Below are 13,029 nucleotides of genomic sequence, written 5' to 3' on the forward strand. Positions count from 1 at the left end.
GTTAAAAATAAATTAAAGTCTTTTTATTATATGGAAAAAGAAAATAGACAACTCTTTAGGTAGATTAATATCAGTACATTTCCAATGATATTCCAAATAGTTAAACTATGCTCATTATCATTTAAGCGTAATTTATTATTGAGGCTTGTGTTATGATGTCAAATCGTAGAATTGATCATTATCATAAAACCATCAGCGATTTCACAAAATAAAAGACTACTTCTTTTAATAATTACTTTGATAAGCATAGACCACCTCAATGAATACAGATAAATATATAAGACATGAGATATAGAATAAGATTTTGAATATAAAAATTCCAAATATACGTTCATCTTATTATATAGTCACATGAGGTTGGCACCTCATGTGTATATATAATAAGTGCATATTTACAATTACAATTTGTAGATGCAATAAAAAATGGCGACGAATACAATGATGGTTGTCGTCCTTTAAAAGTGATGCAATAATTAACAAAATTAATAATGCCATTATTGAGGAAAATGCATTAATATATACATTATATATAAATACAATTGCCTACACAAATATAGATGATAAAATTTAATAATTCTAGGAATAAGAATATTATTATTACATTAATGCACTGAAACGAAACTAACAAACATGATGTCAATAAATAAAAATAATACATATGATTATTAAACAGTAGTCATGAAATTTAACTAGTTGAGGAAATGGTCGACTAACTCCTCATATGATTAATTCTACGGTTTGTCACGACATATACGCATAATAAACTAAAATTAATCGATTAGTCCTATAGGATAGGCGTAATATAATTTCATTTTTAAAGCACCGAATTATTTAATAAGTTCGCAAATAATCACTACAAATCATATAATACAAACGACACACAATTGTATATTATATGGATGTGAAATAGACTCATTTTATCTATATATGAGTAGCCAAGTATTATCACGAACTTAGTATTACTTCAAATTATTTTACCTCGCAAAGCTGTTTAAAGTTATAAAAGTATATTAGTAGATTATATGCGTTTTATTAAAATTAAAATTGCTCCAAAGAGCAACACAAACTACAACGCATTAGGCGTGAGGCAACAACGGAAATTAAATTTTACTCTTCACTGTTGGATACAAAAATTTCTCTACGGCTTCTGTTTCAATACCGGCCTCTTAATTTCCATGAGATCACACAGTTCATTTCTTATTGGCCTTAGTTCGGCTACATCCTTTTCCCAATCGGTGTCAGCGAGTATTGACATCACCTGAATATACAATTTAAAAAATGTTTAACTTAAAAACCCCCTCTCTTAAAATTAAATTAGTAACTCAATAATATCTTATTCTTCAAAAAATTAATTCAATATTCCCAAAACATTATTTTCTTTTATTTATTTTTCTGTTTAAAATAATTAACTCGGCGGAATCAATGCTATTATGCCATATGAAATACATGGAATCAAAACATATTTTAATATAAAGTGGGTAGTACGTAAAGATACTATTTATTGATAAAATTATAGCGTCAGTCGTCTTACAAACGCTAATAAGGCAGTGCTTTAAACAATTACAATCAAAGTCATCAATAGTGACATATTATTTCTGAAATTTTATCAATAAATATTTTAACGTACTACCGACGTTATACAAAAATATGTAAACTATACTATACGAGTGTGCATAAGTAAGAATGTTCTCTATAAATATTATTTTAAACCGCGGCTTCGTTCGCGTTTTGGATTATTTTTTTAAATTTTATATTTGTAAAAATAAACATTAAGCCGAAGCCGCGTGCCAACAATAATTCTGCAAAGAAGACGCTTATTTCATGTAAAAAATAATCCATCTCCTATAAGTTATTCGCAATTAACAATGGCTACTTTTATTATTAATTAATACCTGTCTTCTCGGTGTAAAAATAGAGACGCAATTCCTATACCAAAATGCATCATATAGGTACGGTTCAGTGGTTTATACGTGATAGAATAGAATAGAATAGAAAATCATTTATTCAAATAAACTTACATTGAAGCACTTTTGAATAGTCATTACATTTTTTTAATCTACCGCTGTCTCATCACAAGAAGAAGAAAGAAACTTGCGTGTTGCTCTTTTACATTATGTATATGATTATTATTATTATTATGTACATTTTTATATTATGTACTCGTATTTTGAACGATACATTAGTGCCTACAGCAAAGAAGATGCCTTATAATACGTAACACGGTTCTGATTAGTGTTAATTATGATGAGTCTTATTATAGTTGTAATGGTAAAAAAACCACGTGCCTGGTCGAGGTTGTTGGCTGGTAGGTGACACTCGTCGCCGTAAAGCGTGAGCGCCTCGTACAGTCTCGCGGCAGCGCAGCGTCGCACGTAGCGATCCGCGTAGCACAGGTAGATCACCAGCTGGCCCAGTGAACGACGGCATACTGTGCCGCCCACCTAACCATTATAAAAACACATTATAAAATAATTAATTTGGACCGTTAATATTCCTAAAATAAATAAATAAAAAACGAACATATATATTTTAAAACTAGCAATCCGCTTCGGCTTCGTCGGACCCAATGTTTAACCCATTCCTTCCCACTGTCCTATTTTTAGGATACTACATTTGATTTTTTTTTCAACAAACTATGCATTTATTCTATAGTTAAAATGTGAGATATCTTCTAAAGCGTACGTTGAAATCCAATGAAGTAAAGGACAATTTTGTTCAAAATTAAATACTTATAGTAAATAATGTATTTATTTGAATAATGCTTAATATCATCATGTTTATAAAAATATCTAGGCAATTAATGTATTATTTTTGAAGAAATTTGATTACCATAAAAACGATTATAGTGAGTATTTTTTAATGAATGAATGATACTGATTTATAACTATTACAAAAATGACCACTTGAACATAAATTAGATAACTTGAACTATGAACATACAAAAGTAAGTATTGATCGTTCTACTAATTACATTAATACCACACGTAGATTTTTTAAATAACATTTAACAATAGTTTATTGCCAATGTAGATGTTGCCTATCATTCGTAATTAAAAATATATGTTTCACAGAAATTATGATATTGGCAACAATACAAATAATTAAAAAAATTAATGACAAGTTATTTATGCTTCGCTGCTCCTACATTGCGAGTGAATTCAGGCAAGCAATGTGTTATTTATTAAATTAGAATAAGATATCCGTTGCAAATTTAATCCGAATACATTTAGTAATATTTCCGTATAAGAGTAAAAAATATAAACCTATTATATCAATCAAAATCTAATAAGTCGTAAAGTATCTAACAAGATACTTTTTGTTAAAACATAATGGACATTTATGATATGTACCGAATAGGGGATTAATAACTTTAGTTGTTGTCATTCACGAATTAGTAAATTTAACTATTTTATACAAAAGATCTCAGTGACATACCTGTATTAATTGACACAACACATTTATAGAATCCAGTAGTTTGTAAATATTCTTTCCGCCTCTAAGTTCCAATTGTAAATACTTCAATATATCCATAGCAAATGTCGATTCAGAGTCCTGCAGTATGGGTAATATTGAACCTGAGCACAGAAAATAATATGATAGAATATTTTATTTTACATTTTTTTTTACAAATTGAAGAGCAGCGAGTAGTCGGTAAATATTTTTTTTTTTTTGGGCAGACATTTTCGTCTTCCTTTACACGTCTGCGTTTGTTGCTACTATTTAAATAGTATTGAATATCGGGAACTCCATAAAAATAAATAAAACGTGATAAGATTGATTTTTTCGTTACTAATTTATAATTCAGATATTTATTAGCGAAACAAACTATTATTACAGTACTGCGGGACTCAGCTAGAGACGGGCTAGGTGGTTTTCTGTTGGGCACTCTTATGCTTGGAGTGTTCCTTTTTTTGCTCCATGCTGCTTGTATTTGTTCTGTTATAAGTTAGGAGCTTCTTAAAACATCTTTGCATAATGAAATGGAGTGGTAACAAATAAAATGAGAAAAGACATATGAAACGGCAATAAAAGCCATTTCTTCATATACTTGAATGTCACTAACTAATAGAATTTATATAAAGAGATAATTAAAATAAAATATTTGATACAAATGTAAATTATAACTTACCTGAACTCAATAGTCTATCCAAGAAATTGAATATGGGTCCCGTAATCCTTTTGACTTGAATATTATCCGCAAACACACGTATAATAGTATCACAAATAGCAGTCAGCATTTCTTTATTATCATGCAATGAGTTCAAGTAGGAATATAGAGATTGTGTGGTATGTTTCACCTGTAACAATAAAATTAAGGTATAACATTTTAAATTAAGTAAAACATGTGTGTATGGGTATGCAGTAGGAAGATGTTCAGCTAAGAGGAATGTCTATCTATAGGTTGTTACGATGCCTATGGTGAACTGTAAAAATACTAACCAAACTCTCAGTTAATTCTCCAGCGCTAACTACCAATCCTTTGATAACATTGTATCTATATTCAGGAAAGTTCAACAACTGGACAAATCTGGGCATTGTGTGCCCGGGAAACAGCCATAGCACCACATTTGTATTCTCACTAGTAGTTGGTTGATCAACATCCTCCTCCAAATCCTTAATCTGAGGTTTCAGTTCCACTTCCTCCGAAGGGAATATACGTCTTAATGCGTCATGATGCGGAATATTGTCAATTTTTGGATCACTGTAAAAATACATTAAATATTGGAATAATAGCAAGACAGGATCAGACTAATGAAGGAATCAATTACAATTATATGCATAAGTAAAACAATTTGTTATAATAATTATTAAATAAATAAAAAAAATATGATACAGTGTACATACACCGCGTCGTCATTTTTTTTATCTTACTACAGCTACAGAAAAATAAGACGCCAAATATATAGTATACTGAAGTTCTAGTCTATATAACAAAAACATTTGGGTACTTAGCCTGCAGACCATCTCCATGATAAATTAACCGCAAACGTTACGCAACCATTCATTAATTTATAATTTAAGAGCCGCTCTCTTGTCAGTGGAACTCTACCCATTTTCTATGATCTTCCATCAATGTCTTTAAGTTTACTAATTATTTCAATTAACATTTAAGAATTCGTCTTAAAACCCAATAATCTATAATAAAGTGTAACAAGTGCGAAACATTAAAGAAATGAAAAAGAGATTGAATTTCCGTACTTGTATATCAGAGATGTGAAGATCCTGCCCGCGTGTGCTCGCGTACGGTCGATCTTCTCTACGGCCTGCTGGGCAACGCCGCACATGATGCTCCTTATAACTTCGACACTGTTCAGATGTGGCGCCTCTGAGGCGCATTGTCGACAGATTGCCAATAGACCTTAATAACAACATTTTAATAAAATGAGAAATGACCTCGGTATTAATGTTAAGTTAAATCATTAAAATTCAAATCACTTAGTCTTTCGTACACTATTATAGAGAGACGAATTTCATAGCATTTCATTTTTTTTAATATATTGGCATTAAATCATTTTATAAAAAATAATTGTCCATTAAAATTTTATTTTATATATAAGATGTATATACTTACCAGTCATACTGGCTTCTCGCACCCACGCGCCGATATCACCCCTCATATCAATTGTGTATTCACTGAGACATTCAAGCAAGGCTTCTACTATTTCGCCGACATACTTCTCGACTCCATTAACTATTCCTTGAGTCTGACATACTTCTGTAAGCCCAATGACTGCATCACGACGAGATTCTGCCCATTTATGACTAGTATCTTTCACTTTTGAGCACTCTATTAGCGATTGGATTACCAAAGGCAAATGTTCTGCTAAGAGGAATTTCGGTAGAGATCCTGTAGAATAGAGGGAAAATATTATATTTTACTAATCAAACTACCTGGAAACGTACTTATGGTTTCATTTCGAATTTTCCTATTACAATATTTTTGGGATTAAAACATGTTTGAAACTCTTGTCACAGTGTGCCGTATCCCCATTTCTCAATTATTTCAAAATTGTTAACGGTATTTACCATCTCCAGAGAGCTACCATTAATGTGTGTGTGTGTATGTACTCAAAATTACGATGATGATTTTATCTTACCCACAGCTCGAGCGTATCCCATTCTTAATACGAGGCCGTTGACCCCGGAACTGTGCAACTGATCACAATACTTCTCTATAAGTTGCATACGTTTCTGCTTCGCTGTGGTGCTCCCATACATTAGATTGTCATCTTTTAAATACTGGTCGAAGACTAATGGCAGCGCATGTATCGCTTTCTCGCGTATAGCTTGCACTTCATGTGACAAACATTCCTCGATTAAATTTAGCCATTCGTCTGAAAAGGAATTGTGATCACTAAGTAATAAGTGAACATTCAACTTTTCAGTTTATATAATTATTTCTTCTTAATAATAACTCAATATTAGGGGTATTATTACCCCAATTCATTGCCAAAGTGACAAAATTACTTTAGTTTAAATTGTGTATAATCCATATTACAACATTTATTACACTTCACAATTCATTATGAACGGTTCGCTCACGGTGCACTTGTTCTCCTATATTGCTTACCGCCATTGTTAGTTTTGGCGCCAAATATGACTACTAATCTCCATACAGACTCACATAATTCGACACGTCAGTATGTCTATTAAATCAAATACAGTGTTGAGCATGGTATTTTGTTAAATTAGGTAGGTATATGTTGACTGACAACGATCATCCGCATCCCCCTAGGGGGTGAGGGGGGGGGGGGGTCAGCTGAAATGTAAGCCCCTTAGGGCGGGAATTAACTTATGAATAAACTGAACCTAACTTAAGAATTAGTGCGAAACTTTGGGATGATTTATTATTATTGTTTTTTTTACATATTTACCAATAGTAGAATGAGCATGATAAGGTGCCCCGGCCAATGACAGTGATGCGATACACTGACAGCACGCCTGACGCATAAGTTCACCACCCAGACCACGAAACTGGTGGCGCGCACGGAAACTTGGTACTAATTCACGTACAGCAATCAGAACATCCTCAGATATAAGTGTATCGCCAGTTTTACCTGTAAACATTATACAAGTATATCAATAAACTATAAATAATATAATGTATAACTAAATATTAACAAAACATAAAACTCATAAGCAGATTAATTAATATACTTCGATAAAATAATCGTGTTCGAAAGTTGTGAAGTTAGTGTTGAAGCTTATGTATAGCTATATGCCCACATTTAGAGGAATTCAACAAACAACAACAAAACAAATTCATAAAGAAGAAAATATTGGGCATCATTGACACCAATATAATCTATATTCTAGCAGCAACTCGTAATATATGGTTAATAAACAGTGCATTTTATAAAAAAAAAATCTGTACCAGAAGCTGACTGCTGATGATAAACTGGCTTGAGGACTAGTGTTAATTCTGATATTACTGTATTTTAACTGCATAAATCATATAAGCATATAATGCTAAATAGTAACTCCTTGTGTAAAAATAATATTTACCACTAGACAACTTTGTTTGTGATAGTGCATATATAGCTTCACCAATTGCTAGAATAGCACCGTGACGTACATTCAGATCTATAGAATCAGTCTTCTCAATCAATTTCGGCAACACAACTGTTGCTACATACTCGGGAATCTGAAAGAATAATTATTAATAAAATTACAAATTAAAATCTTTCTATGTATATAAAGATTTTAATTTGTAAGGTAAGGTAAGGGAAGTACAATGTTAAGAATTGAACCACAATTTATTTTGTATAAACAAAATTCACGAATACCATAATTTACTAGTATGACATTTTTACTCATCATGAATATTGTTAAATTTCTAAGATTCGGGCCAATTTTTAAATAATGAAATGTTCAGTTTTATTTACTTACTTCAAACATATTTCACAAAAGTTTGTAAAAAAACATAGGTACACAAAATTATAAATACATTGTAAAAATAAATTATAATTAAACAACTACATATCCTATCTAAAGTTCCGAAATTATAACATATTGTGACACAAGGGACAATGACAATGTAATTCCAAATTTTTAAATATATATTTTTTTTATCTAACCTTATGAGTCAATTTGTTCAGAGCTTTAGCTGCCAGTTCTCGTATGGCACAGTCCCAATGCTCCACCTTGAGATCCACCAAATGATCAATTAGGGGTTGTGTGTATTCAGGAAAGTTGGCCACTTGAGGAGCTATTACGAGGTACGCGTTGTTCCGTGGCCCTACGGATTGAAAGTCCGCAGTTGTGAGGACATCTATACCATGCGGAAACATGCCGTGTCGGCCGACATTTTCTTGATAAGCCGCAGAGGCTGCACGGCGGCAATTTATCTGTCAATTGTACAAATTAAACAAAATTGATTATTTTGTCATTAAGATATTTATATAAATAAAAGTAATATGTTGTTAATGTGAGTTCTATATTTTAAATACAGTGTGTATATCAAAGGTATTCTCATTATGGTAATTCATAACCTAACTTATGGATTGCAGAACAATAAACTCTTCAAACAAAAAACAAAAATGTTCAAATGTAACTCGTCTTACAGAAATAGTAGATCTTATATTTGTTACATTGTATGTGAGAAATAAGTAAAGGATAGATTTAATTTAATATAACAATTATATAATTGGTAGTGAATTAATTTAAGAATTTAATTGAGTAGTATCGAAACAGGTATATTTACACATCGTTTGGGTCGGACACTACCAGAATTTTATTTTATTTATTGTGTAGGTTGATTTATGAAATCATTTCGATTTTTTCGTAATGTTCAGTTTAGTGTATATTGTTTGGAACTGAAAGAAATGATATATAAGTACAGTATTTTGTTTTATATAAGTTATGCGGTATTACAATGGTATTCACCGTACATATAAAATTCATGTACATATTAAATATATGAAAACAAAGACGAAATTGCAAATGTAAAGATAAAATAATAAAAGATGTGAGGTCAGGTTCGGAAGCGAGTATATATGGATAGGTAACCTCGCGATCGAAGCAGGCGGTGGCGATGAGCGCGTTGGCGAGGAGCGGTGCGTGCGGGCGCAGCGCGCGCGCGTCGTAGGCGCGGGCGAAGGCCCAGGCCGCGTGGCAGGCCGCGTCCCGCGCCGCCCGCCCGCCGCCCGCGCCGCCCGCCGCCGCGCCGCGCGCGGCCCGCGCCGCGCTGTCCACGCCGTCCCGCGCCAGCGCCGACCGAAAAGTGTGCCACGCGCCCCGCGCCCACCCCCACCTACGCGCCGCGCGGCGACGGCAGCCGCTCGGACGCGCCGCGCTGTCCATTTCTTAAATATTCAATACGCGTAATTGCATTTAATAATGTCTAGTAAGACAAACACATTATATATCCTGTGTCACCCCACCTTTACGTATATGTACGTACACATTCGTTATCATCATCTGTAAAATACATCGTTTCGAGCGTAAATAGGATTCGACGCATGTAAATGTGGACAAAGAGAACGAAAAAGTGTGTCCTGTAAAAGCACTGACCCCCAGTAAACACAATTGGACTAAAGCAAAAATGCTGTCTTTACCGCCGACGTCATTGCACACCGCCACGCGCCGATCAGAAATTGCTGATATACGCGAAAACGCGCCACACACCGCGCGCCAATCTGCGCCGGTGACAGAATAAGCTGTTCAGTAACCGCCTAGCTATAACCGACTCTAACAGTGGCTCGAGCAAAAATCTCGATGAATAAAAAAAACGATCGACAGCAAATAAAATTAGATTTTCTTGGTTATCATATAACGAGCCAAGGGATGAAACCAACGCAAGAAAAATGGCAAGCAATCGACGAGTACCCTAAACCCACGACAGTCGAAGATTTACGTCGTTATTTGGGTATAATGAATTTTTATTGTTACAAAAGTTCATAATATCTTAAATTTTACAGTTAACTTAAATAATTTTTTTTATGTGTAATATATATATTTTTTCTCTCAAGGGGGGAATATCTATGGGACACAATCACCTAGATACATCAAAATAATAATTACATTTAATAATGTAAGACAAATTCAATATTGTCTACTAGGCACTGCTGTATCTAAACTGTGTCACCCCACCTTACATTTTTATTGTTATTTAGTATATAAGATCATTATTTCTATGTCATTGTCAGTTTATCATCATAATATACATCGTCTCGACCAGCAACATCTTATTATTCACCCGCAACATTATGTATTTATTTAATTTCTTCATTAGCAAGTAGCTAAATGGAAAAATGATGTTACTGCGTTGCTTCATGCTGTACAGACATAAAAAAAACAGTGAAATTTTAATTTACTTTTCTTTGAAGCCGGCTGTCGATCGATTTCTATCTATGTGTGTAAATGTAAATTTACCCAATTCAGCAAGCGCCATACACCCTCCGTGCCAGGCTGTCTCGCGTTCATTCTCAGCGAACAACGCCAGTACAGTCTCGCAGACATCAGCGGCGGCGAGCGCAGGCAGTCGTGCGCCGATACGACCTACGCCCTTCGCTGCTGACCAACGTACCACGGTGTCATCATCACGTAGAGAACACAGCAACAGTTCTACCACGTCTTCTACCTGTGATATACATTTATATTTTATTAGAATTCGACCATTTATTACACACTTTTCTTGAACAATGTACCTTTCAAAAGATTTTGTACATAGATACAGTGGTTAAGATTACTCAAGAAATTTAATCAGAATGAACTCAATTAATTTCACAATAACCTTTTTTTAATATTAGTGTAATTTACAAGTTGTTATTCGGGAATAACACATGAGAAATACACTTTTATTTAAATATAATACAAATACAAACATATTTTGTCTTTAATCATTTTAATTCAGGCAACTTTATATTATTTTATAACAATATTGGCCCATATTGTATATACCTTAAGCACTAACATATACCTACATACCTCTTGCGGAATATCCTCGTCATCATCAACAGGTGGAGAAGTGACAGGTTCTGTATCACCAGCAGCAGGCACCCCACCCAGAGTGACAGCGAGTGACCTAGATCCACGAGTATACCGCCATGAGGCGACGCGTGGCCGCAGGAATGTTAAGCCTGTAATAATAATACAGGCACTAGTTGTTAATTTCATCTTTACATATTCTTGATGAAGTACATTTATAGTAATTATGGATTTAGATTAGAGATGCCACAAATGGTGTTTGCAGAGTACTCAATCTCACCAATTGGCTAGCCTCTATAGAATCACTTTATTTATATACACTTAGTCAATTTAATGTCGGCTAGTGGTTTAATTTGTGAGTAGGTAGTGTCACAATATATTATTTATTGTGTGTTTACTATGTAATTGTAAATGGCAAATTGTGTTACTAATAGTGTGTAAAAATATCAAGACAGAGAACAGGGATGAATGGAAGAGAAAAACATATTATGCTGACCCTAAATTAATGGGATAAGGAAGAAACAGATTATATGACTTAATAATGAATGGTGGTGTTGTTACTCATTAACCTTTATATAAATAAATAATTATATTGTAATAATTATAAGTAAAAAATATCATGAATGATATTATACCTATTCTTTGAACAATTTTGACTCCATATTTTCTCACTAACATAGCTTTATGCTGTTTATAATTTTGTTTTGTCACCCATTCCAATAATTTTGGTGCATATTGCAACAAGTCATCTCTCTTCCCATGTTTCAGGACTGCCGCCGCTGTAGCCAAAACACCATAGTGTATTGTGTCCTCTTCTTGGAGATTGGAATGTAATTCACATGCCCACTCAAAAAATGCCCCCATATACAGCTCTTTTACATCAGATCTTAAAAATAATTAGATATTATTAATACTTATTATATAGCATACAGTTCTGATAAGTCACAGTATTGCCCACATTATAAGATTATAAGACATTCAATTAAACAACAGTTATATTGAATTATTTTAAATTAAATATTGTGTTTATTTATAATATAAATCTCATTTTCTTAAAACAAATGTATCTTTTGTGGTCTATAAATATTTTATTATATACATACATTAACTATATCATGAAATGGTCCACGACTTTATAATAAGATGATAAATTTTTTACAATATATATTAGACACATATATGGATATTATTCAATTTTAATATCATACCTTATGAGAAATTTAGAAGCTAAATAAGCACTGGCTTCAGCACATGCATCCTTGCTGAGAGCATATGTCTTACATATATTAAACACTTTCTCCATCACTGTTAATTTCTTTGAACTTCCAGCATCTACAAATTGAAATAAATATTTATTACATTTTGCTCAAGATTATATTATTGTAGACTTACAGAATTAAAATAGTACTACCTGACTGTCCTGGGACGAATCCATCCAGTCGGCTCATATGGAATGGTATTATCACAACAATGGACAGCCACAATAGAAGCACAAATCTACTGCGCCATGTTTCTTTGTCTTTTGGATTTTGGGCCTCCAGGAATGATAAAACTGTAAGGAGATCTGAAACTTCATGAGGCAAGTGTCTAACCACCACTTTGTATCCTCTAACTCTAAATATCTGATACATATAGTTGAATGTGGCATGTTTCAATTCAGTCGGAGACTCCTTATCCTTGATTAATGTTAAAAACTTGGACAAAATCTTATCTAAGTGCGGATCAAGTAAGTGAGGCTGTTCATAATATTGCTTTAGTATGGTGTACAATTTATCATACTCAACTTCAAAAGAAGGTGTGTTGTAAATATTCTTCACATTATCAATCATATTCATAACTTCTTCTACTTCAGAAAAGTGTTCCAAGGCGCATCCCAATCCAATATTATCACATTCGTCATCACGGTTCGAGTCAGGATCCAATCCAACCATCGTCGTAAAGTAATTATACCTATATAAGAATTATAAAAGCGACCGTGGTAGCGAAGTGCGGCGAATGTTTACAATGTGAAATTAACAATAACCACAAGCATTAACTAAATCAAATATAAATAAAACTTTTGCTAAAGTTATACAAAGTCGTTAAATTTATTGAAAACTA

The 13,029-nt window shown here is 33.2% G+C and overlaps 1 protein-coding gene across 1 annotated transcript; it reads right to left on the bottom strand.

The window, feature by feature from the left end:
- Positions 1 to 406: 406 nt before the first annotated feature.
- On the bottom strand, positions 407 to 12,922 carry LOC131841790 (tubulin-specific chaperone D). The gene is made up of 18 exons (XM_059190116.1): positions 12,341 to 12,922; positions 12,138 to 12,261; positions 11,565 to 11,815; positions 10,930 to 11,081; positions 10,375 to 10,582; positions 9,664 to 9,678; positions 9,010 to 9,221; positions 8,079 to 8,348; positions 7,507 to 7,645; positions 6,876 to 7,058; positions 6,099 to 6,335; positions 5,573 to 5,848; positions 5,200 to 5,359; positions 4,441 to 4,702; positions 4,130 to 4,298; positions 3,436 to 3,575; positions 2,286 to 2,441; positions 407 to 1,258 (listed from the first exon to the last, which is right to left on the bottom strand). Exons 1-18 carry the CDS (start codon positions 12,858 to 12,860, stop codon positions 1,139 to 1,141), a joined length of 3,594 nt encoding a protein of 1,197 aa, XP_059046099.1. The 5' UTR covers positions 12,861 to 12,922; the 3' UTR covers positions 407 to 1,138.
- Between the last annotated feature and the right edge of the window lie 107 nt (positions 12,923 to 13,029).

This window comes from Achroia grisella, unplaced genomic scaffold (genome assembly GCF_030625045.1).
Source record: "Achroia grisella isolate CSIRO2021 unplaced genomic scaffold, CSIRO_AGI_Agris_v1 utg1920, whole genome shotgun sequence".
Taxonomy (NCBI): Eukaryota; Metazoa; Arthropoda; class Insecta; order Lepidoptera; family Pyralidae; genus Achroia; species Achroia grisella.